At 43.4% G+C, this 27,375-nt stretch overlaps 1 protein-coding gene across 2 annotated transcripts in view; it reads left to right on the top strand.

Annotated features, from left to right (window-relative positions):
• Positions 1-27,375, top strand: part of LOC126183213 (serine/threonine-protein kinase fused) — a 195,830-nt gene that overhangs the window by 85,449 nt on the left and 83,006 nt on the right. For both annotated transcript variants that reach the window (XM_049924999.1, XM_049925006.1), the window contains exon 5: positions 23,197-23,341. In XM_049924999.1, coding sequence (XP_049780956.1) covers positions 23,197-23,341 — 145 coding nt within the window. The remainder of the gene's footprint in view (positions 1-23,196; positions 23,342-27,375) is intronic.

A 27,375-nucleotide genomic window follows, 5' to 3' on the forward strand; every position in this document is an offset into this window, starting at 1 on the left:
CTGTTGCTCCATTCTTTCCATGTCCAAATTGGTACCTCCAATAGTCCCATCCATATTAAGGAGAATGGAGGCCTGCAGGGCTTTGTATTGAGTGTCTCTCTACTTTTAGTGGCCATTAACGGTCTAGCAGCAGCTGTCGGGCCCTGCGTCTCACCTTCTCTGTATGCAGACGACTTGTACATTTCGTACTGCTGCTCCTGATGTGTTGGCAAATGTGCCAACACCTTGTAGATAGAGGAGGCTGAAATGCACGCTATCTAACGCAGACGGGCGTGAATTCTGGAACAGGATACGTAATTAATGCACTAAAGAAAAGTACGTAGCGTCTGTTGACTTAACTTTAATTCATCCTTGTGGTACATCGCTCTTGACTATACAAATGAGACTCTCTCCAGATATGGTTAATGGCGCCTTGCTAGGTCGTAGCCATGGACTTAGCTGAAGGCTATTCTAACTGTCTCTCGGCAATGAGAGAAAGGCTTCGTCAGTGTAGTCGCTAGCAAAGTCATCGTACAACTGGGGCGAGTGCTAGTCCGTCTTTCTAGACCTGCCATGTGGTGGCGCTAGGTCTGCAATTACTGACAGTGGCGACACGTGGGTCCGACATGTACTAATGGACCGCGGCCGATTTAAAGCTACCACCTAGCAAGTGTGGTGTCTGGCGGTGACACCACATTCCTCCCCCGCAAATTGGCGAACGGTCGTGTTATAAGGCTTCCGCCCGCCGTGGGGAGGGCCCCATGTTGACGTATGCGATGAGGTGGGGAGCCTAACAACAGGCAAGTCTGTGCCACCCGCACCCGGCCATTCGGTCCGAGGGGAGCTAGGAAACGCCTGGAAACCTAGTCCAGGGTGCACGTCAACATGTGGCGTATGCGCCCGTAATGAGACAGGAGGGGCCGAAGGGTCGAAATGCATTGTGTCGGGGTATCCGACGCGCGATGACGCCATGTGGTCTGGAGCGAGCAAGAGTTCCATGGCGGAGGACAGCTGGTCACAGGAAGCGATCGGTGGCACGGGACCCAGGGAGGCGCTTGGCGGCTGCAGCAAAGCGTCCACTGCAGGCGGCGCCGGCGGCGGCTGCGGCGCCGGCGCGACGCCATGGGGCAAAATGGAAGGCATCGTCGGTAACACCTGGGGATGAGGCGAGCTGAGCCAGTAGATTGGTTCCCAGGGCGCTGACCGGGCGGCACCGTCGCTGAAAGCAGACGGGGAGCGGCTGAACCCGTGCGACGATAGAGGCGCAGCTGATTGAGATGCCGACGCACCTCACCAGAGGCCCCCAAAACCAAATACATCGCGCGGCCGAGGCAGCGAAGAATGCGCCCTGCGAGCCAACGCCGTGAACCGCGATAGTTGCGATAGAATACAACGTCGCCTGGAGCAAAAGCAGGAGTCTGCCGCTGCCCAGGAACCTGATGCAGCGGATGCAGCAAAGACATCAAGGTTGGATGAGGACGACCGTGAAGCAACGCAGCCAGCGTGCGACCATCGCGGGCTGAGAGCGATACGAAGACAAAAAGAGCAACAACGCGTCCTCCCGAGAATGCGACTCTTTCAATTTCAACATCTGTGACTTGAAAGTCCTGACCAAACGTTCAGCGGCACCGTTTGACTGAGGCGAAAATGGCGCGGACGTCAGATGTTGAATACCATTGGCCGTGCAGAATGACTGAAATTCTGCGGACATGAATTGTGGGCCATTGTTGGAAACAATAGCCTATGGTAGACCTTCAATGCAAAAGATAGCGGACAACGCTTGGATGGTGGCAGATGACGTCGTGGAAGACATCCGGACAACAAAAGGAAAATTACTGAAGGAATCGACAACAACCAACCATCGAGCATTCCAGAAGGGACCAGCAAAATCGATATGTAAGCGTTGCCAAGGGGAAGTGGTTTTTGGCCAAGCAAAGAATTTCCGCGGTGGCGCGGATTGTTGTTCGGCACACGCCATGCAAGAAGAGCACATATTCGTAATCGCAGCATCGATTCCAAACCAAGTACAGTGCTGACGAGCAAGTTGTTTCGTACGCACTATACCCCAATGTCCTTGATGGAGAAGCTTTAAGACAGAGGACTGTAACGAACGGGGGACCACGACCCTAGACTGATCATTATCAGAACGCAACAGTAAAACACCACGTCGTACAAAAAGTCTCTCCTTGTGAGCAAAAAATCGGCAAACCAACGGATCCTCGATCCGTGACTTCGACAAGGGCCATTGCATAGCAACAAAACGCAAAACGTTAGCAAGGACAGGGTCAGCAGCTGTGGCTGTAGCTACACGACGAAAATCAATCGGAAATGATTCGACCACGTCATCAGTTTCCGCATCAATGAACATGCAAGCAAGTTCGGAAGAATTGAATGCTCTATCCTCAGCAACAGGCAAACGGGACAACGCATCGGCGTTTCCGTGCTTAGCAGTGGACCGATACAAGATATCGTAGTGGTACTGCGAGAGGAAAATAGACCAGCGAATGTACTTCTGCGCTGTACGTGGAGGTACAGGCTTGTTCGGATGAAAAAGCGATGTCAAAGGCTTGTGGTCTGTGATGATGGTAAAGTGACGACCATACAAGAAATCATGAAACTTTGTAACACCAAACACGAGAGCCAAAGCTTCTTTCTCTATCTGGGAATAATTTCTTTGCGCTGACGAGAGCAATTTGGACGCAAAGGCAATAGGGCGATCATGCAAACCATCTTTGTGCGCAAGCACAGCACCAATCCCGAAATCCGATGCATCTACCATCAACAAAAGGGGTTTCTGGGGATCGAATGGCGTAAGGCAAGTAGTTGAAAGCAACGCCGATTTCAATTGGCAAAAGACGCATTCGCATTCCGTCGACCAGACGAACAGAACACCTTTACAGCGTAAGCGATGAAGCGGAGCTGAAATGGAAGAGGCATGCGGAATTTATTTATTATAATAGTTAATTTTTCCCAACACACTCTGTAGCTGCTTCAAAGTCTGTGGCGAAGGCAACTCCTGTATGGCACGGAGGTGCTCCGGACTCGGATGTATGCCTTGGGCATTAAGGACATGTCCCAGATATGGCAAGTCACGAGCAAAAAACACACATTTGTCCTTCCTCAAGCGAAGACCATTTTGTCGCAAGACCTGAAATAATGTTCGTAGGTTTGCAAAATGTTCTTCTTCTGTGTTTCCGGAGATCACTATATCATCCAGATAGTTTGCTGCAGTAGGGACCGACGCACAAATAGTTTGTAAATATTGCTGAAACAATGCAGGGGCGGATGCACACCCGAATGGCAGTTTTTTGAACCTGTACAAGCCAAGATGCGTGTTAACCACCAATACGCACTGGGATTTTTCGTCCACCGGTATTTGCAAGTACGCATCTGCTAGGTCCAACTTTGAAAAATATTTTCCCGGGCACAGTTTGTCAAAAAGATCTTCCGGTCGGGGCAAAGGAAAAGTAGCAGTCACAAGTTGTGGATTCACTGTGGCCTTGAAGTCCATGCAAAGTCTCGATTTTCTGGAAGGTTTTTGCAAAATTACTAAGGGTGAGGCCCAGAGAGAAGCCTGCACACGTTCAAGTACACCTTGTGATTCTAAATCGTGTAAAGTTCTTGCGACCTCATCACGCAATGCGTGGGGAACATTGCGCGCTCTGAAAAATTTCGGTTGCACGTTTACTTTTAGTTCCAAATGTGCTTCATAGTTCTTAGCGCAACCAAGGCCCGGTGTAAAAATGTCTGCAAATTCTTCACATAGACGAGAAACACTGGCTGAAGGCACAGTCTGGTTCACTGATAGGACCTGATTTACTATTGACAAGTTAAACAATTGAAATAAATCTAAACCAAACAAGTTCACTGCAGAAGAGAACGAAGAACGTAAAATGACACAAGTTTTGTTTGTCCCTTGTATGTTGCAAGAAGGCTGCACTGTCCTAACACAGGGATAAGCTGTCCTGAATAACTACATAACTGAACATTTGCGGCACGCAACGGAGGGGCGCCCAGTTGTTTGTACGTGGAGTGATTGAGCAATGAAACTGCAGCTCCGGTATCGAGCTGGAACAGTATCACTTGTCCGGCAAAGTCCAAATCTACAAAAAGTTTATTGTCCTACTGCCGGCAAGAGCGACTGTTGTGTGCAACTTGAACAGACACTGGTACAGAATCACTTGCGACGTGACGGGATTGCCATCGATGTCGACGCACACTTTTTGTGGGACGAACACAGTCACTGTTAGAGAGAGAAACACTGGGCGGAGTGGCATTAACTACATGAATGTCCATGGGCGAAGGTTCCCGAGCTTTTTCTGGCAAACACTTTGAACATGTCCTTTCTTATTACAGAAAAAGCAAATAGCTTGGCGTGACGGGCAATTCTCACGCGAATGTCTAGTTGCACACCGCGGGCATGATTTCAGCACTGCATTTGCTTGCTTTCACGGCACACGAGGTGGTGCGGACGTGCGCGAAGGCTGTTTACAGTTCCGTGCAGTGCGCCTGGCGGGCCGGTTAATGCGACACACAGCTGGCGAAGTGTCAAAGGATTCCTGAGCAAAGTCAAGTGTGTCTTGCCTATCCAGTATGTCTATCACTTGTAGAAGGGAGGGATTGACTAGTTTCAAAATCTGGTCCCGTATACAAACATCAGAAACGTTCTGTGCAATTGCATAACGCACCATAGTATCTGAATAAGGGAGTCCACAGTCACATTCAAAAGCACAATCCCTCGTTAGGACTTGCAATGTTGCAACCCACTCCCGATTAGTTTGACCGGCCGTATGTTTTGTACGAAAGAACGTATACCTTTTTGCAACGACATTTACTGTTTCTTTGAAATAGGCATCTAAAGCAGACAAAATTTCTTCGTATGACAGAGTTGCTATGTCGCGTCGGGGAAACAATTTCACTATCACATGGTAGGTGGACACACCTACACACGAAAGCAAAAACGGCTGCCGCTCATTACCTTGAATTCTGTAGGCAGTGAGATGGAATCCAAATTGGCGTGACCACTCCGTCCAGCTTTCATTGTCGGGATGAAAACTACGGAATGGGGATGCAACTGCGTGTTGTGGCTGTGGTAGCGATGAAGCGGCGGCGGCCGCATCGTTTTGCAGCGCACGTTGACCCTGGACGAGCTGTCCAAGGGCATCCAATAACGCCTGCGTCTGCTGATTCTGCAAGCGATAAAAGTCAGACAGTACATCTGGAGAATGTGGCGAAGCCATGACACAAGTAATTTAAGCAAGTAGAATGAACACGTTTACACTCGTCGCCAATGATGTGTTGGCAAATGTGCCAACACCTTGTAGATAGAGGAGGCTGAAATGCACGCTATCTAACGCAGACAGGCGTGAATTCTGGAACAGGATACGTAATTAATGCACTAAAGAAAAGTACGTAGCGTCTGTTTACTTAACTTTAATTCATCCTTGTGGTACATCGCTCTTGACTATACAAATGAGACTCTCTCCAGATATGGTTAATGGCGCCTTGCTAGGTCATAGCCATGGACTTAGCTGAAGGCTATTCTAACTGTCTCTCGGCAAATGAGAGAAAGGCTTCGTCAGTGTAGTCGCTAGCAAAGTCGTTGTACAACTGGGGCGAGTGCTAGTCCGTCTTTCTAGACCTGCCATGTGGTGGCGCTAGGTCTGCAATTACTGACAGTGGCGACACGTGGGTCCGACATGTACTAATGGACCGCGGCCGATTTAAAGCTACCACCTAGCAAGTGTGGTGTCTGGCGGTGACACCACAGCTTCAGTACTGGTGTTGCTGAGCGGTGCCTACAGGGAGCCATCCACAAGGCGCAGTCATGAGCTCTAGCCCACAGCTTCCAGTTTTCAGCCACAAAGTCATGTGTCATACACTTCTGTTGGCATCGTACCATTCATCTGGAACCAGCACTTTACCTTAATGATGATCCACTCCCATTCCTAGGACTGGATTTTGACTCTCGATTTACTTGACTCCCTCATCTTTGTCAGCTTAAGCAGAAGTGTTGCCTGAGCAACACCAATTGGGGTGCAGGTCGCTCTACGCTGCTGCGGCACTACAGAGCCCTTGTTCAATACTGAATTGACTATGGGAGTGTGGTTTATGGTTCGGCAGCACTTTCAGTATTGCATTTACTTGACCTTTTGCACCACTGCGGGGTTTGACTAGCAACAGGAGCTTTTAGGACAAGTCCAGTGACCAGCATACTGTTGGAGGCTGGCATCCCTCCATTGCAGATGAGACATGCGCAACTGCTCACCAGTTACGCAGCACACATTTGTAGTTCCCCTGAACATCCGAATTATCATCTCCTTTTCTCGCCCGTGGCAGTCCATCTCCTGCATCGGTGGCCCAGGTTGGAACCAACAATTGCGGTTCGCGTTCGGTCCCTTCTATACAAACTGGAGTCCTTCCATTTACCACCTCTACTTGTGGTCCGTTCATGTATGCCTCCATGGTGTACACCTCGGCCGTAGCTTCGTCTGGACTTTTTACGTGACCCTAAGGACTCCATTAACCCTGTGGCTCTCTGCTGTCACTTCCTCTTGATTCTTGACATGTTCTGGGGCTCTGAAGTGGTTTACACTGACAGCTCGATGGCTGATGGTCGCGTTGGCTTTGCCTACATTCACAGCGGCCATATTGAAGAGCATTCCTTACCCGATAGCTGCAGTGTATTCACTGCAGAGATGGTGGCCATTTCTTGTGCACTTCAGTATCTCCGTTCATGTCCTAGGGAGTCTTTTCTTTTATGTACTGACTCCGTGAGCAGCCTGAAAACTATTGACCAGTGATACCCTCATCATCCTTTGGTAGTGTCCTTCCAGGAGTCCATCTATGCCCTGGAACAGTCCAGTCGTTCAGTGGTGTTCACGTCAGAATCCAAGGAAATGAACTTGCTGACAGGCTGGCCAAACAGACTACATGGAAACCACTTCTGGAGATGGGCATCCCCGCAACTGACCTGCATTCATTATTATGCCGCAAGGTTTTTCAGCTGTGGGAGTTGAAATGGCAAAATCTCAGTATGCACAACAAACTGCGAGCCATAAGGGGACCACGAATGTGCAGAGGGACTCTGTGGTTCTGTGCAGGCTCCGCATTGGCCATGCATGGGTGACCCACGGCTACCTCCTGCACCATGAAGACCCACCTCACTGTCGGTGCGGCGCCCAGTTGACAGTGGCCCATATTCTTTTGCTATGTCCTTCTTTGGCTTCCCTGTGACTTCATTTTCAATTGCCAGACTCATTATCATTGATTTTAGTTGACAACGCCTCATCGGCTGATTTTGTTTTACGTTTCATCCATGAGGGTGGGTTTTATCATTCGATCTGAGTTTTAGCACCTGTCCTTTGTCCCTCTGTGTCCTCCACCCAAGTGCTTTTAGGGTGAAGGTTTTCTGTGTCCTCCACCCTAGTGCTTTTAGGGTGAAGGTTTTAATGTGTTGCAGGGTGGCTGGCTTTTCCTTTTTATTTTCGTGGTCGGCCAGCCACTGTAATCTGCTTCCTTGTTTTACTCTCTTCTAACTGTTTCTTGCATCTCTCTGTTGTTCTCTTGTTCTCTTTTATTCCTTTTAGTGTTTGTTGCCTTTCCTTTGTTCTTGTGGTCTTTCCTTTCTTTCCGTTTTGCGTTATATGTCTCGTCTATTTTATTCTAACACTTGTGGCTTTGTTTTATTAGGAACAAGGGACCGATGACCTGGTAGTGTGGTCCCTTTCCCCCTCTTTTAAACCAACCAACCAATCTGTCACATTGAGTGGGAGGTTGCAGTGGAAGTCACTTCAGAGTCTTTGACTTAGGAAGCACCAAAGCCATCATCTGGCAAGTCACATTTTTTAAGGTCATATGCAGTATACACTACTGACAGACATTGGTTACACAAACACAACCCTTAAAAGACAGCAAAAAACCTTTGCATTAATCAGAAGTATTATTTTGGTGTGTACAGTTTTGTTACTAGCTGAGTACTAAAATCCCTTCACCATTCAGAACCTCCCCCTCCCCTTCTTAGCTACTTCTGACATTAGTTAATGATTAATGTATCAAGCCTGTTTTTCTGACTGACTTAACCATGTAATCCCTACAAGAATTAAAATAAGCAAGTCAGCTGTAATTGCAGAAATACCTCCCTCCTTCCAGTTCCAGACACAAGAAACAAATGTGTAAAATTAGCTTAGAATAGAATGCGTTTTGGTTTACCAAATATGTCAGCTGCCTCTCAATTTATCTTCTGTAAGACGTACATAGTTCACATAACTAATGAGGAGGTATTGAATAGAATTGGGGAGAAGAGGAGTTTATGGCACAACTTGACAAGAAGAAGGGACCGGTTGGTAGAACATGTTCTGAGGCATCAAGGGATCACAAATTTAGCATTGGAGGGCAGCGTGGAGGGTAAAAATCGTAGAGGGAGACCAAGAGATGAATACACTAAGCAGATTCAGAAGGATGTAGGTTGCAGTAAGTACTGGGAGATGAAGAAGCTTGCACAGGATAGAGTAGCATGGAGAGCTGCATCCAACCAGTCTCAGGACTGAAGACCACAACAACAACAAGACTTACATTCAGAAAACACTATATGTGACTTCAAAGAACTAATCATACTAAATTACCCTAAAGCCAGTAGTGCTGAGATGGCCAAACTGGTAAGGATCCTGGTTTGAATCTTGTTCCAGCACATAGTTTTAACCTATCATTTATAATCAGTGGTTCATGGTATTTATCTTAAAGTCTGGCCATCCAGATGCATGTTGTCAATGTATGCCCCATGTAATTTATGGCTGTCACCCTGTATGTTAGACAGGTTATGCCGTATACTTGATAATGGCTGCACAGTCTAAACTGTGCTGTAGTGAAAAATACAAAAATAAAGTGCTATTGTAATCCAAGTGATGGCAGCCAGTGTGGCAGATTATTTCCATTCCAAAAAGTTTATTTTTGCTGTGGACCAGTGGTTGGCAGTTAAAATATTGTGTCCAAATTTTAGTTCCTAATGGGTCCACAGCTGAAATGAATCATTGAATTAGACACACCTACCCCGTAGCAAGTAGTTCCTTCTTTTACTCTAGTAGCAGTTGATACAATGTGACGTGAACTCTACAAGTCAACACTATTGGTGCCCATTCTCATTCATAACCATTCAACCACCAGTGACAACTCATGAAGGTTCCACTTCTTTGAGGATCACTTCGCTTAAGATCTGTAGAAGGAAAATTAATATTTATTTTCATGAGTATGTGTTATGTATTCCTATATTTTAGAAGTAAAGATGACCTTTCACTGAAAAGCAGAAGTGGTGAGTTGTCAGCAGGCTCTCACAAAAAAGAAAGAAAACTTGCTAGTTGGAACGAATCTTTTCTTGGGCTGGAGCGCGCGCACACACACACACACACACACACACACACACACACACACACACACACACACACACACACACACACTGCAAGGATTGCAGTTTGGCAGGTAGATTTGGTTGCAGTGGGATAGGGTGGGCTGGGTAGAGCCAGAGAGAGGCAGGAGACAGAAAGAGGTGTTGGGGCTGGGTAGCTAGAGGCTCAGAGGTAGACAGCTAGATTGCTGACTAGAAATGTGAGAGGGAGAGCTGGCAGGTGCACAGGCTAAGCATGTGATGAATGGCTGTTGGATCCAGTTGGCAGTGGTGCACAATGAAGGTGAAATGGAGACGCAAATTGGGAGGGAGTGATCGGACAGAAAAAGGAGAAACTTTTTTGTTGAGGGTGTGGGGACAGTGTCACAATGGAGATTGAGGCCAGAAGGGTTATAGGAGCAAAGGATGTGGTGCAACGATAACTCCCATCTATAGAGTTCAAAAAATCTGATGGTGGAGGGAAGGATCCAGAGGGTCTAGATTGTGAAGCACTCGCTGAAATTGAGCATGTTGTGCCACCAGGGGTCAACTTTGTTCTTGGCCACAGTTTGGTGGTGGCCATTCATTCTGATGGACAGCTGGTTGTTCGTCATTCCCCCCCCCCCCCCCCCCCAAAAAAAAAAAAAAAAAACGCATGCATCAGTAGCAGCAGATTTGGTACATGAAATGGCCCTGCCTCTGATGGGTTAAAATAAGCCTCCAACAGGATTGTAAAGGAAGTGCTAGGTGAGTGGATTGGGCAGCTTGTGCACCTATGTTTCCCACAGGGATAGGATCACTGTGGGAAGAGGTTGAAAGTGAGAATGGTATATGAGTAGACTAGGATGTTGCATAGGTTGGGTAGGTGACAACACCACTTTAGAAGGGGGGCTGTATCTCATTTCATGGTTGTTGTTGTTGTGGTCTTCAGTCCTGAGACTGGTTTGATGCAGCTCTCTGTGCTACTCTATCCTGTGCAAGCTTCTTCATTTCCCAGCACCTACTGCAACCTACATACTTCTGAATCTGCTTAGTGTATTCATCTCTTGGTCTCCCTCTACGATTTTTACCCCTCCACGCTGCCCTCCAATACTACATTGGTGGTCTCTTGATGCCTCAGAACATGTCCTACCAACCGATCCCTTCTTCTAGTCAATTTGTGCCACAAACTCCTCTTCTCCCCAATCCTATTCAATACATCCTCATTAGTTATATGATCTACCCATCTAATCTTCAGCATTCTTCTGTAGCACCACATTTCGAAAGCTTCTATTCTCTTCTCGTCCAAACTAGTTATCGTCCATGTTTCACTTCCATACATGGCTACACTCCATTCAAATACTTTCAGAAACGACTTCCTGACACTTAGATCTGTACTCGATGTTAACAAATTTCTCTTCTTCAGTAATGCTTTCCTTGCCATTGCCAGTCTACATTTTATATCCTCTCTACTTCGACCATCATCAGTTATTTTGCTCCCCAAATAGCAAAACTCCTTTACTACTTTAAGTGTCTCATTTCCTAATCTAATTCCCTCAGCATCACCCAACTTAATTAGACTACATTCCATTATCCTCGTTTTGCTTTTGTTGATGTTCATCTTATACCCTCCTTTCATGACACTGTCCATTCCATTCAACTGCTCTTCCAAGTCCTTTGCTGTCTCTGACAGAATTACAATGTCATCGGCAAACCTCAAAGTTTTTATTTCTTCTCCATGGATTTTAATACCTACTCCAAATTTTTCTTTTGTTTCCTTCACTGCTTGCTCAATATACAGATTGAATAACATCGGGGATAGGCTACAACCCTGTCTCACTCCGTTCCCAACCACTGCTTCACTTTCAAGCCCCTCGACTCTTATAACTGCCATCTGGTTTCTGTACAAATTGTAAATAGCCTTTCGCTTCCTATATTTTACCCCTGCCACCTTCAGAATTTGAAAGAGAGTATTCCAGTCAACATTTTCAAAAGCTTTCTCTAAGTCTACAAATGCTAGAAACGTAGGTTTACCTTTCCTTAATCTAGCTTCTAAGATAAGTCGTAGGGTCAGTATTGCCTCACGTGTTCCAATATTTCTACGGAATCCAAACTGATCTTCCCTGAGGTCAGCTTCTACCAGTTTTTCCATTCATCTGTAGATAATACGCATTAGTATTTTGCATCCGTGACTTATTAAACTGATAGTGCGGTAATTTTCACACCTGTCAGCATCTTGCTCTTTGGGATTGGAATTATTATATTCTGCTTGAAGTCTGAGGGTATTTCACCTGTCTCATACATCTTGCTCACCAGATAGTAGAGTATTGTCAGGACTGGCTCTCCCAAGGCCGTCAGTAGTTCTAATGGAATGTTGTCTACTCCCGGGGCCTTGTTTTGACTCAGGTCTTCCAGTGCTCTGTCAAACTCTTCACGCAGTATCGTATCTCCCATTTCGTCTTCATCTACATGCTCTTCCACTCATTTCATGGTATCATGAGATAATAATCAAAGCCTTAGCAAAGGATCTATCTACATGTCCCAGTACAGGATGGTATTGGTTGCCAAGGTAGGTATGCCATTGTGGCTGATTCTTTGGTGTCATGGGATGATTAGGGTTATGTGAAGATATGGCAGGGTATATTTGTTTGCAGGCTATGTTTGGAGAGTATTACCTGCCTGTGAAGGCCCTTGTGAGTCCTTCAGCATATTGAGCAAGTGAGTTCTTGTCACTATTGTCACAACAGATACCCTCTCCATGGGTGGCCTTGCTATATGGGGGTATTTCTTGGTATGGGCGGGATGACAGCTGCCAAAATTCATATACTGTTGGTGGTTAGCAGGTTTAATATGAACAGAGCTGTGGATGGAGCTATCAATTAGGTGGATTTGAATGACCAGGAAGGTGGCACATTGAATTGAGGAGGACCAGGTAGAGTGGATGGAAGAGAAGGCGTTGAGGTTGTGAAGGAAAGATGATAAGGCAACTTGGCTCTGGGTCCAAATCATACAGATACCATCAATGAATCTCCACCAGACAATGGGTTTGGGGTTTTGGAAGGTTAGGAAGGTTTCCTCTGGGTGGTCCATACAAGGTTGGCACTAGAAGGTGTGCTGTGGGTGCCCATAGCTGTGTTTTGAATTTTTATATACCTTCCCCTCTAAGGAGTAGTAGTTGTGTGTCAGGTTGTAGTTGGTAAGGTGTATGAAGAATGAGGTAATGGGTGTGAAGTCTGAAGAATGTTGAGAGAGGTAGTGTTCAGCAGCGGTAAGATGGGCTTGTTGGTGTGTGGTATGTAGGACAGTGACAACAGCAGTGATGAGTAGGAATCGAGGAGATGGAATGGTGGAGAGGCAGTGAAGGAAATGATTGGTATCTTTGTTGACCAACACCTCTGAACAATTGCCTGAAACCTAGCTTCTCACATCCTCCACTGACTCTGTATCATCCCTGCCCCTTTACCTCCTGGATCCCTACTCATCACTGTTGATGCCACCTCCCTATACACCAACGTCTCTCATGCCCATCACCTTGCCACTAGCGGATACCCCGGCCAGGTTGGGGATTTTTCTCTGCCTGGGGACTGGGTGTTTGTGTTTTCCTCATCATTTCATCCAAATACTACCTCTCTCAATGTCCTCAGACTCGAAACATGCTACCTCATTCCTTACACAGCTCACCAACTACATCAGTATGATGCTTCAGCTGCCAGAGGCTGCAGTCATGTGTGTGAGTTGCATTTGCATGTGTGTGTGTGTGTGTGTGTGTGTGTGTGTGTGTGTGAAAGCATATATTGTGACAGTCTATTCACTGTGCCCATATGTGACTCAGCATCTCTGCTATATCATGAGTAGCAACTTTCCTCTTCATAATATTGTTACATTCCATCCTGGATTTGCCAACTATATCCTGACACACACCACCACATCCTTTGGGGGGAAGGATGGAGAAGGATTATAAACAAATCCACGGTACATATGGCATGCTCCTGTGCCATCCCTTTTATGAGTCATCCATGTGGTCTATAATAAATACAGGCCTAATCACATATCTGCGTGAAGTCAGCAATGTAATGTTAACAGCCAGCCAACACAAACACGTGCTCTGTCAAAGATTTCATGAAACTTCTTTGACCAAACTATTTCACTGGAGCTATTACATGATCGTAAGATTTTTCCTCATAGCTGTTTGGAAACAGATACCAAACAGTTAACAACAGCTTATGGTGGTGGTGGTAAGCATATTGCTGGAAAAGAGAGGAATGGAAACGATTGTGGGTGAAACCATGAATAGCGAGTGTAGAAGCTCAAAGTGTTTACCAGAATTGGCTTTGTGAGCTACAGCATGAGAACATAAAGAACAAAAGTTTCAATTTTCTCTCATGAACGTGGTCCCTCATATTTGCATACAAAATACTCACTTAAGAAATGCCATTTCTTAATTTCATTCATCGTAATCGATGTTTTTGGAAAGCCTGCAACTATGTCATTCTCATTCACAATTTAAATAATAAAACACTGCACTAGTCACATATTTTTTTATGTTTAACATTATGCTTTTTGAGAATTTATTCTCATTATCAAAAAAAAAAAATATTCACTTAAGTATTTTATGTGGTGTTTGAATGTGTGTTATCCTGCCTCTCTCACCCTGCAGTTATGTTATTATAGTCAACTGCAATCAGACAGATTTCTTTTGGGCAAGTTTCCAAAACATACCTATGTAAACATTTATACTTGATCATGATAATAAATTCTAACAAAGCATTGTGCATATCATGAAAAAATATGCAACTGGTGCAGTGTTACATTCTTTAAATCATGAGTGCTATTTCTACTAAAGATGGTCTCACAGCTAATTTCAGATTTTTAGCAACAGCCGAAAGTTATTCTAGCTTTCACTACATTACTCAAATCCCACAATGTACCATTTTACTTGTTATTCCAGAAACGTGAACTAATATATAAATCACCCAATGAGGCATTTATGAAGGTTATGTTAGGTTATTTGGAGTACTTATAAGCACATTCATTTCACTTATGTGTACTATGGACACACTTGACTTTCCACACATCCATCCCTTCCACAGCCTTTCGTTTTATATGTAAGCTTAACATCATCCACAGTACAGAAAATTTGAATGCAGCTGATTGCTGCAGCTATTTATTTGTAGGAGTGCAACTGCTTATTACAGTTTTCATAGTCAGCGTGATCTGTTATTTGAAGAATTTCATATTTTCATACTTTCCAACAATCACTGTGGTGGTAGCCACACACCAAATATACTTTGGCATATTATACCTTATATGCACTAAAGCAAGTGAAATGACATGTAACCAATGGCATCACTCCATCTTTTATCAAAAAGTTTTACTAAAAATGTCCCTACTACACTATCAAAGATTTGATCAAAGAGCTTTGGCGCAGATGGTAGAGCACTTGCCCGCGAAAGGCAAAGGTCCCGAGTTCGAGTCTCGGTCGGGCACACAGTTTTAATCTGCCAGGAAGTTTCATATCAGTACACACTGCAGAGTGAAAATCTCACTCTGGCAACATCCCCCAGGCTGTGGCTAAGCCATGTCTCTGCAGTATCCTTTCTTTCAGGAGTGCTAGTTCTGCAAGGTTCGCAGGAGAGCTTCTGTAAAGTTTGGAAGGTAGGAGACGAGATACTGGCAGAAGTAAAGCTGTGAGGACCGGGCGTGAGTCGTGCTTCGGTAGCTCAGATGGTAGAGCACTTGCCCGTGAAAGGCAAAGGTCCCAAGTTTGAGTCTTGGTCGGGCACACAGTTTTAATCTGCCAGGAAGTTTCAGATATACACATGTCTGTAGGCTTTGATAAGTATTTACAAACACTACATTGCTGACGTCACACAGCCATGCACTTAGGCCTGTATTTATTTTAGGCCCCAGTCATCTAGAAGAAACCACCTTAGTGTCCCAAAACCCCAAACCCCCATGTCTGGTTCAGGTTCATCGCTGATATCATCATAATCTGTACTTTGGGCCAAGACACCCTGTCCTCATTCCTTCACAACCTCAACACCTTCTCTTCCATCCACTCTACCTGGTCCTCCTGAACTCAATGTGCCACCTTCCTGGTCATTCAACTACACTTGACTGATAGCTCCATCCACAGCTCTGTTCATACTAAACCCGCTAATCACCAACAGTACATGAATTTTGGTAGCTGTCATTCCCTCAACACCAAGCAGCCCCTCCCATACAGCTTGGCCTGGTCATCTGTGGACAGTACATCTAGAGTGACAAGAACTCTCTTGCCTAGCATTCTAAACATCTCAAGAAGGCTTTCACAGACAGGTCCTACATGTGAGACCTAGTCCAAAAACATATTTCCTGTGCCATATCCTCACACTTCCCTAATCCACCCACCACCCCCCAAGAATCATCCACAAAAGAGCACCCCCCTCATCTTCCAGTATCACCCTAGACTGGAACAACTGAACGACAACCTGTACCAGAGCTCTGATTATCTATCATCATTCCGTGAAATGAGGGATATCCTATTTAAGATCCCTCCCCTCACCCCCCCCCCCCCCCACCCCCTGCTAAAGTGGTGTTCTGTCACCAACTCGATCTCCAAAACAACCTAGTCCATCTCCATGCCACTGTCACATCCAACCACTAGCCACAGCAATCGTAATGCTGTGGAAGGCTCGGGTGAAAGACCTGTCCTATCGACCCACCCAGCACGTCCTCTTCCAGTCCTGTCACACATGCTTATCCTTGCTGGAATAGCATTGACCAAGCTGGTTAAAAGCAGAAAATCATTCTATTTTCCTCAAGCCATGGATTTAAATTTAACAACAGTGATGCTTTACTAATAAAAAAAAAAAAAAAAGTAACTGTTTGTGTGAGAAATTAATAACTAGCCCTACACCCAAATTTAACCATGCTGGGCTTGTCAAATACCTACCCTCCTTCTCCCAATCCCTGCAATGAAAACACTTCTTTGCCACCAATCCCTCCAACCAAAGCCAACCAAATTTCAACATTCATTACCACTCTTTGTTCATACCACTATCCAGTTGTGATCCTCCCACTCCCACCTAACCTCACTCTGGTCACTTTCTGGGAATTCCTTACCTCGTATTTGACCTCATCATCCTTCCCTGGGTCCATTCTTCAGAACATCAACCTTTCAGCAGAAGAAAGAATAGCCATACACAACCTCAAAATAAATCCTGACCTAACCATCCTACCAGCAGAGAAAGGTTCCACCACTGTAATTAAGAATTGCAGTGACTACCTGACACAATGCCTATGCCAGTTATGTGATTTCCTCCACCTGTAAACTCTGCAAGAGTGATCCCATGCCAGAAGTCCACCATAACCTGCAATCCCTGCTTAAAGCCTTAGGCTCTTCCCAGCACCTGTCCACTGTATCCATTTTCGTCTTCACCAGTATGACACTCCACACACCCAATTTCTACAAGCTCCACAAATCCAACAATCCTGGATACCTCATTGTAGCTGGTTATCGTGTACCAACTGAAAGAATTTCACCTCTCATTGAACATCACCTCCAACCAATTGCCCATAATCCAGCCTCCCATATTAAAGATACCAATCACTTCCTTCACCAACTGTCTACCATCCCAGCCCCTTTGTCTCCTGGATCCCTACTCATCACTGTTGATACCACTTCCCTGCACATCAACATCCCTCATGCCCTCGGTTTTACTGCTGTTGAACACTACTTTCCCCGACTTTCTTCAGACCCCAGACCCACTACCTCATTCCTCATACGTCTTACTAACTGTATCCTAACTCACAAATACGTCTCCTTTGAAGGGAAGGTATAAAAATGAATCTGCGGTACAGCCATGCCCACCCTTTTATGCCACTCATTTATGAGCCATTTAGAGACCTTCCTAGGCTCCCAAAGCACCAAACCCCTAGTCTGGTTCAGATCTATTGATAATATCTTCATGATCTGGACTCAGGGCCAAGACACCATATTTTCATCCCTTCACAATCTCAGCACCTTCCCTCCCATCCATTCACATAGTCCTTCTCAACCCAGCATACCTCCTTCCTAGATATTGACCTACTCCTCTCTCATGGCTCCATCTGCACCTCTTCTGCATTAAAACCCACCAACCACCAATAGTGCATTTCGACAACTGTCATCCCTTTCACGCCAAAAAATCCCTCCCATAAAACCTGGCCACTAGGGGATGGCTTATCTGCAATGACAAAAACTCCTTTGCCCAGTATGCTGAGTGTCTCATCAAGGCCTTTCGGGGCAGGCATTGTTCCCAGACGTAGTCCACAAACAGGTGTCTGTGCCATTTCCCACATCTGCACTCCTCCCACCACCTCCAAGGACCAGCTACAAATGAGTGAACCCTACCAACCTGGACTGGAACAACTGGACCACATCCTTTCCTAGGGCCACACAATACCAACCTGTACTGCAGTAACTGAACCACATTCTTCACCAGGGCTTTGTCATATCATCAGTCCCTGAAATGAGGAACATCCTACCCGAGATCCTTCCCACCTCTCCTAAAGTGGCATTCTGCAACCCACGTAACCTCCAAAATATCGTAGTCTATTCCTATGCCATTCCCAATCGCAGCCCCTTGCCACAAGGGTCATATCCCTGTGGAAGACCCAGGTGCAAGACCTGCCCAGTCCATCCACACAGCAACTTCCTATTCTAGTCCTGTCACAGGCTTATCTTACCCTATCAGAGACAGACCATCTTTGAAAGCAGCCATGTCACACAGCACCTCTGGTGCAATCATTGCATAGTTTTTTGTATTGGTATGACTACCAACCAGCTTTCCACCAGTATGAATGGCTACCACCAAACTGTGGCCAAGACCAAAGTAGACCACCTTGTGGCACAACACAGCTGAACATAACATACTTGATTTAAATGGCTGCTTCTCTTCCTGAGCCATCTGGATCCTCCCCTCCACCACCAGCTTTTCTGAACTGATGGGAGTTATCCTTACAACACATTCTCTGCTCTCATAATTATCATCACCTCAACCAACAGTAACATACTGTCCCCACACCCTCCAGCCAGCAGTTTCCACCACCCCTGCAGTATCATGTCTTCCCCATTTTCATCACCCACCCTCTGTGTTGCCACCATCTGCCAACACACACACTCCTCTCCTTTCTTCCTCTATTTTCTCCACCTCTCTGCTCCACACCTTCCCCATTGCTGCACTCTGAACACTCAACCAGACGGCGCTCCTCTCTCCCCCCTACCCATCACTGCTACCCCGTCATCTTCCCTTTCCTCGCCCCTCCAGATTGCTGCTTCCATTCCACGTGGCAGATGCATTCTGTTCTGAGCTGCCAGAGTTTGTGGCCATGTGTGCATAAGGCGTGCTTACTTGTATGAATGAATGAATGATGTGTGTTTCTCTTTCTTTTTCTATCAAATGTTGTGGCCAAATGCTTATGTGTAAGTGTCTTTTAATTTTGCCTGTCTGCAACTTAATGTGTCTTGTTTAGGGTGAGTAGCAATATACCCTTTCCTACATTTTTATATCTCAACCTGAAGTTCCCAATGTTTGATTTTGTTTTAATCAATTTGTAAAATAAAAATGGTGTTAACTCACGGTATATACAGGTAGGTTGTAAATAATGACAGTGATCATACTGAAGAAACTAATTATTATATTGCTAGAATTCACTGACAACTTTGTAGTAACTTAACTGTGAGAAACATTAGTTAATAATCAGATAAATGTGGTACAGAGTGCACAAGAAGACTACAGTGCAAATATGATAAATTACTTTCCACAAAATATTCATGGAAATTGTTTTGTAAAGTACGCTAATGTTAGTGAATACCAAAAATGTTATGACTAATAATGATTGGGAGAACAAACTATTAACAACCTGTGACTTAGAATTGAGTGCATAGCGAAGACCCAACTTGCTGAATGGCAGTCTTCAAACAGATTCAGATTCTTTATTGGTCATTCAGCATTATTACATGCAATAGACTTCGTCAGTTCACTTAACCTATTAATTTTACAAAATAAATTTTTACATATTTAAGTTGATATTGGGCATTTCTAAAAATTCTTCTAATGAATAGAATAGAGTAGTTAACAAGAAGTTATGAACATTTTCTTTAAATAATTTGTCAGGCTTGATTGACACATTTTAGACAATTTGTTGTATATTTTAATTGCCATGTACTTATGACTATTGTTAGTTTTAGTTAATCTATTTTGTGGCAACAGCAGAGAAGTACAGGTTCCTGTATAGTAGTCATGCCTTTGATTTGTTACATTTAAATTAGGTAGTTCAGCAAGTATGTAGTTAACACTGTCAAGAATATATAAATTAATAACTGTTAAAATTCTGTATTTAATGAACAATGGTTTACAATGTGTTCTATTATCTACCTGAGCCATTACTCTGATTGCTTTCTTGTGGATCACCATAATTTCATTTATTTTTCTGCTGTTTCCCCAGAGTATTAACCCATACCTTAAAACAGATTGAAAAAAGGCAAAGTACGCTGTCCTTACATACTCTAATGTCACACAACACATCAGTCTCTTCAGCAAATATATTACTCTTGACAACCTAACCACTATGTGATCAACATGAGAGTTCCATGTTAGACTGTTGTCAAGTATGATACCTAAAAACTTTGCCTTTTGTTTTTCTATTTTTGTGGTCTTTGATAGACTGAACCACATATTCTGGGTCTTTTCCTCATTTAATAGCAGACCATTGGCATTAAACCATGATGTTGCATTTTCTTTTGCCAATTTCATATCACTTACAAGGTTATCAAGTACATGGTTTACAGATAGAAAAGTTGTATCATCTGCATACATAAATGTCTTTACATCTATATTTCCTGGTAAGTCATTTATGTGTACAAGGAAAAGAAGTGGTCCCAATTTAGATCCCTGTGGCACTCCGTGTTGAACCTCGAGTATGTTTGACAGATGACTTCCTGAACTCACCACCTGTTTCCTTTTATTGAGGTATGATTTGATGAGTTTTAAACTTCCATCACATATTCCATAGCACTCAAGTTTAGAGAGCAAAAGTGAATGGTCAACACAGTCAAAAGCTTTGCTCAGATCACATAAGGTTACCTGTGTGTGCGCATGGTCCTCAAATGTTGCTAGAATGTCTCTGACTAAGAGCTCAATGGCATGTATAGCTGACCTTCCTTTTCTGTAACCAAACTGTGATGCACTTAACATACCATTTAGTTCTAGGTACTCATACATCTGCTGATATATTATGCCTTCAAACACTTTTCCTAGTACTGGAATTAGTGAAATTGGTCTATAGTTTGCAGGATCTGATTTGACACCGTTCTTAAAGACTGGAGTTACCTTGGATAGTTTGAGAGGATCAGGAAAAAACCCTTCTATGAGACACAGGTTTATAGAATATGTTAATGGTGCTGTAATGTAATGCATGATTTGTTTCAATAGATTGTTTGACATATTAAAAATATCTGTACTTTATGAATTTTTCATTTCTTTGACTATTTTAAGAACTTCATGTTGGCGTACCTCTTTAAAGTGTTTCAATGATGATCTGGCCCTATTATGATTTAGGTTTGCTCTCTTAAGATAATCTATACGTATTACATTGGGTTTACTGATCAACTTTTTGATATCATCAGCACAGCTTACAAAATATTCATTGAATTTATCTGCTGGTATTGGGACTGTCTTGTCAAAGTTTCTGACTTCACCTTTAACAGTATTAATTACTGACCAGGCTGTTTTGCATTGTTTTTTACTATTTTTTATGAGATTTGTGTTGTATCTTTGTTTCGCCAATTGTAACTCTTTCTTATACAGTTTCTTAGTGATTTTTTTGAGATCCTTAATTTCATTAGAATTGTTTACTTTGGCAAGGCTCTTCAACAGTAGTAGTAGCTTATTTTTTAGATTCTCCAGTTCTTTGGTGTACCAAAATTTGTCTTTTCTTGTTTTATGATATTTCTTTTGAACAAGATGGGCTTTTAAAGTACCTGTTAAGTAATTGTGGAATGTTTCATAAACTGTTTGGGCACTGGAATCACAGTTTTGAAATAATTTGTCCCAGTTTGTTATGCTCAGCTGGTGTGTTAGTTTTACGAGATTGTGTTTTGTTAATATTAAGGTACTAGATTTTGTTAACTTTTGTGCAGCCTTGCTCTCATCCCCTTTTATAAAATGTCTTAACTCTACTGTTGACATGGTGTGGTCTGAGAAAACAAATTCCTTTACCTTGGTGGAGTACAGTGTTTCTCTACACATGCCCAACTAAGATTTAGTGCTCTACACTCTATTTCATTTGAAACATAGGAAACAGTACCACCATTACGGTACTGAGATCTGCAAAAACTGTTTCCATGTTTATAACCTTCTGGTACATAGTATTGTATTGTGGTGTGGAATAATAAAGAGCTTGGATATGTTCATGGTGGATCACCCTCAACACATTTTGTTTTCAAATCTACAAAACATTAACTATTGTTACTAGAAGAGGGTGATGAACGGATTGCTGACACACCATATCCCTGCGTGGTCCAGGGGTGTCAAGATAGGAGGGAAGCAGTGGTAACTGACATTACCCAAAGAGTTATTGCATAGTCTTAACAACATGTGATTAGGCATTATCCTGTTGAACCATAGCGTATGAAGTTGGCTGGATGAGGAGCAGTACTTCAGGATCTAAGGCTTTCCAAAAGTGGCATGTATTTTTCAAACTGACATAAATCATAGTATTTCAGATCACATGTTGTACCCAGTGACACCCCAGAAAATCAGACATGGGATTAGCCTGCTGTACCAATGAACAATGGATGCTTTCAGACTATAATCGCTATGGTAGCATCTTTGAAGTTGGAGTCATTGTAGGACATCTTGAAATGGGTCATGTCCAAACATTCTACATTTTACCACACTGTATGCCAATGATGGTGTTCATGTGCCCACTATAGACTGAAGTATTTGTTGTTCCTGGATAATGGAAGCCACTGATATGCATGCTACCAGTCTAACATGAAGCATATGACATTGATGCAGTGAAGTTTAGACCTGTGTAAGTGCTCCAATGGTAACTCAATACTGTGATGAATGTACCTGTACTCTCTGCTATTCTCATGCAGACAGTATGACTGTCACTCTATGCTATTGGTCAGTAAATTCACTTCTGGCCACTGGTCCACCCATACAACAGTTGTAGCAACAGCATGCCTTTTCTGAGCTGAAATGACATGATAGGAGATCATATTCTGTTATGCCACTTGTCAACAAGGTATACTAGCACCTGACTAAGCATGGCGTAACACTGACATCCCTAGACACATGAGAGGTGATCCTGCTGTGTCCATGTGTGAGTAATCTTTGAACAATCTTAGTTACTTATTCCTTGTACACTGTTCAGTGTGTCGTCGAAGTTTGGATTCATACTGGTCATTCTGTCTGGTTTTGGAAATTTACACATTTGTTGTTATACACTGGCTGTGTACACCAGCTGGTGTATCAAGCGTGTAACATGGTTATATTGCTCATTTGTCATTACATTTTAGGCAGTTTCAACTCAATTTTGATGTTTCAAAACATTCAGGAGTAAGCAGATATTTAAATAAATCTCAGTTTATTATTCCTATATACACATGTAACCAACATAAAATGCAAAATTTCACCCACTTTTTTGTCAGTGTTCTACACACACTTCAGGCTTTGGTAACTTTTAAGCAAGGGCATATTGTAAATTGTGTTGGGTGCTTTACTTCAATAAAATATAATAATTTTTGTATTGTGACTGATGGCTATACATCTCAGTACTCAAAAAAACATGCTTGATTTTTCATTGTTTTTATTTTTTATTTTTTCAAGGTCATTGGGATGCATTGTGTATGAGCTGGTCGCTGGTGCCCCACCCTTTTGTACAACATCCATATTACACTTGATTCGTCTTATTCGATATGAAGCTGTGTGTTGGCCAGACTTTGTGACTCCTGACTGTCAAAGTTTCCTGCAGGTATTTGAAATATATGTAGATTATCTCATTTGTGGTTTTTATATTGTTACAGAAAACTAGAAATACGCAACAGTATTTCTAAACGTCAGTTCCGAAGTTCATACACAACTTCAAGTACATTTACCACAGTCATAACTAAATTATGAATTATGGAATCAAATTGTTAAAATCTATTTAACTGTTTCTTTTATATTCAAGGTTTTAATTCTAAAATTCGACATCTGAGGGTTGAAAGTGTAAATCTCAGTCATTAATTGAGAATGACTGAAATGGTTTCTTTATTAATAGGTAGCATGAAAAAATTTCAACATTGTTCAGAGAGAGCCCACAACAAAAGTCTGCAAAATGGAAGCAATTCCTAAAAATTCTATTTTAAGAACTGTTCTTATTTGCCTATTTTTCCCTTCTGCTGAAATACATTTTTGTCCAGTAATTTCACATTACATGTTACATCTAACTATTGCTGAAGTTTATGAAAATTATAACACTATGAAGGGAGCCTTGAAAATATAATGCAACTTTATAGACAAGAAAATCTACTTGCCAAGCAGTGGCAAGAGAACACACACACAAAAAGGTTACGGAAATTTTCAAGCTTTTGGAGCCAGTGGCTCCATCTTTTGGCAGAAAGGTTGAAGTGGAAGGAAGACGAATGAAGAAAAAGGGCTGGCCAGGTTCAGGAAGTGGAGAGAGTTTGGGAAAATCATCCAGAACTATATGTCAGGGGAGACCTTACTGGATGAAATGAGAAGGGAAGGTGTGTTGGGGAACAGATTGTCAATGCATAAATGGCTGAAGGCAACATTTGCTTGTACATAAAGTGTTGTAGAGCAGCAGAGAATAGTGGAGGTGAATGACCTGCCTTCATGAATGTAGAGAAAATTGTCACTAGACTATGCAGTGTAAAATGGGCATAAGATTGACAAACACACCATTGACAAACCGTAGAGCTTTGTCTCAGTTGTCAGCACATGTGACAGTGGTTACCTCCACAATACGCCCACTCCTAAGATCTTTTAGTATAGATGCACATATTACTTTGGGTATAATACTACACATGCCTGATGCTGCAATGGTGTCATCACATAGACAGAATAACAAATAATTGTCTGTGAAATGTCTCATTTGAATGTAGCCCAATACATGTTCAGGTCTGCAGATGTTTATTTGACACTCTCAAATGGCTGTACAATGACCAGTATTTATATCTGTAGTTTACTAGATGCACTACAGTGATTGCATAGATGTATACAACGCTTGTTGTAGTGATGCCAGAAGAGAATGTAATGGCATCACATTATGATATTAACATGTTAACAATGCTAATACTAGCCAAACAAGTGTCCTTATAGAAAGCCTATTTAGTATGAGGTCCTTCAATAGAGTTCCAACAGAACAAACAGAACAATGAATATTGCACATAAGTTACTACAACTAGACAGTGCCTATTCTCCACTACATCCTGTACGCGGATCAGGTCACAGCAGCTGTGGCCCATATGATGCACCAATAACAATGACGTGCATTGTTCAACTGTGCCATCTGGATTCCATGGTTTCCTCTTCTGCGTTATGTTATCTTTTTGTGTGAGGTGTCATTAGTCTGCTGATTGGCTTGATGTAGCCTGACACAAATTTCTGGTGCCAACCTCTTCATATCAGAGTAGCACTTGCAGCATACATCCTCAATTATTTGCTGGATGGGTTCCAGTCTCTGTCTTCCACTACAGTTTTTACCCTTTGCAGCTCCCTCCAATGACATGAAGATTATCCCCTGATGTCTAAACCCTTGTCCCATCATCCTCTTGTAACTCCTTCTTCTCAGTGTTTTCCACAGGTTTCTCTTCTTGCTGATTGTGCAGAGAGCATTCTCATTCCTTGTCTTATCCATCCATCTGATTTTCAGCATCCTTCTACAGCATCACACCTCTAACCCTGTGATTCTCTTCTTTCCAGTTTTCTCACAGTCTATAATTCACTTTAATGCTGTGCTGCAAATGCACATCCTCAGAAATTTCTTCCTCAAATTAATTCCTCTGTTTGATACTACTAGACCTACACACATAAAAAAAAGTTTTGCTTCACCACGGTTCCCAGAACTCCTGAAGATAGGCATTGACTGCGGATATTGAATCACAGAAACAGTCCATTTGACTGTTCAGAGATGTCACTAAACCTGCCCATAGATGTAAACAACCATGCATGAGCAGCACCTATTAGATGGAGGGGGTCAGACAGCTGATCAGTTCCAGTCGTTCCACCAAGAAGGAGGTACACAGATCGTGTTGTGTGTAGTTCAACCATGCCTAGACGGTCAGTACCGCAGTTCGATTATGTCCACATCATTACTTTGTGCCAGGAGGGGCTCTCAACAAGTGAAGTGTCCAGGTGTCTTGAAGTGAACCAAAGCGATGTTGTTCGGACATGGAGGAGACAGAGACAGGAACTGTCAATGACATGCCTCGCTCAGGCCGCTCAAGGGCTACTACGGGAGTGGATGATTGCTACCTACGGATTATTGCTCAGAGGAACCCTGACAGCAACACCACCATGTTGAACAATGTTTTTCGTGCAGCCACAGGACGTCATGTTATGACTCAAACTGTGCGCAGTAGGCTGCTTGATGCACAACTTCACTCCCAACGTCCGTGGCGAGGTCCATCTCTGCAACCACGACACCATGCAGCGCCGTACAGGTGGGCCCAACAACATGCAGAATGGATCGCCTTAGACACACTGTCCAGTGAATGCAGCAAGGTGGAGGTTCTCTGCTGATTTGGGGTGGCATTATGTGGGGCCAATGTACACCGCTGGTGGTCATGGCAGGCGCCATAACGACCGTACGATATGCAAATGCCATCCTCCGACCAATAGTACAACCATATCGGCAGCATATTGGCTAGGCATTCGTCTTCGTGGACAGCAATTTTTGCCTCCATCGTGCACATCTTGCGAATGACTTCCTTCAGGGTAACGACATTGCTTGACTAGAGCGGCTTGAATGTTCTCAGACATGAACCCTTTCGAACATGTCTGGGATAGATTGAAAAGGGCTGTTTATGGATGATGTGACCCACCAACCACTCTGAGGGATCTGCATCGAATCGTCGTTGAGGAGTGGGACAATCTAGCCCAACAGTGCCTTGATGAACTCGTGGATAGTATGCCATGATGATGACAGGCATGCATCAATGCAAGAGGACATGCTGTTGGGTATTAGAGGTATCGGTGTGTACAGCAATCTGGACCACCACCACTGAAGGTCTCGCTCTATGGTGGTACAACATGCAATGTGTGGTTTTGGTGAGCAGTAAAAAGGGCAGAAATGATATTTATGTTGATCTCCATTCCAATTTTCTGTACAGGTTCTGGAACCGAGGTGATGCAAAACTTTTTTTCATGTGTGCATTTTATCCATGTGTATTTTATCCAGGAATGCCTTCCTTAGGTCTACTAGATTGCATTTTATGTTATCCTTGCTTCATCTGTGATGTGTTATTTTGCTTCCAAGGTAGCAGAATTTCTGCACTCTGTCTACTTGGGGGTCACCAATTTCATTGTTAAGTTTATAGCTAATCTCATTTCAGTTACTTTTCGTTACTTTCACCTTAATTAATTTTAATGAAGGAAGGAATATCAGAGTTATAACATCCCATAGACAGTGGGTTCCTTAGATGGAATGGAGGCATGGATTAGGAAGGATGGGGAAGGAAATCAGCCATGCCATTTCAGATAAACAGTGCCAGCACTTTCCATGAGTGACTTATGGAAATAGCAGTTAACCTAAATCTGGATGGTTGAATGGGGATTTGAACCATCTTCCTCCGAAATACAAGTCCAGTGCGTTAACTACTGTGCCAACCCGTCTTCATTTAATTCAGTTTACTCTCAATCCATTTTTTGTACTCACCTCAACAGGTCCATTTTTTGTACTCACCTCAACAGTGTCATTAGCAGATTTTATTGATATCCTTTCACCCTGAGTTTTAATCCCACTCATGAACCTTTCTTTTATTGCACCTTTGGTGTAGAGAC

This window comes from Schistocerca cancellata, chromosome 1, assembly GCF_023864275.1.
Source record: "Schistocerca cancellata isolate TAMUIC-IGC-003103 chromosome 1, iqSchCanc2.1, whole genome shotgun sequence".
Classification (NCBI taxonomy): domain Eukaryota; kingdom Metazoa; phylum Arthropoda; class Insecta; order Orthoptera; family Acrididae; genus Schistocerca; species Schistocerca cancellata.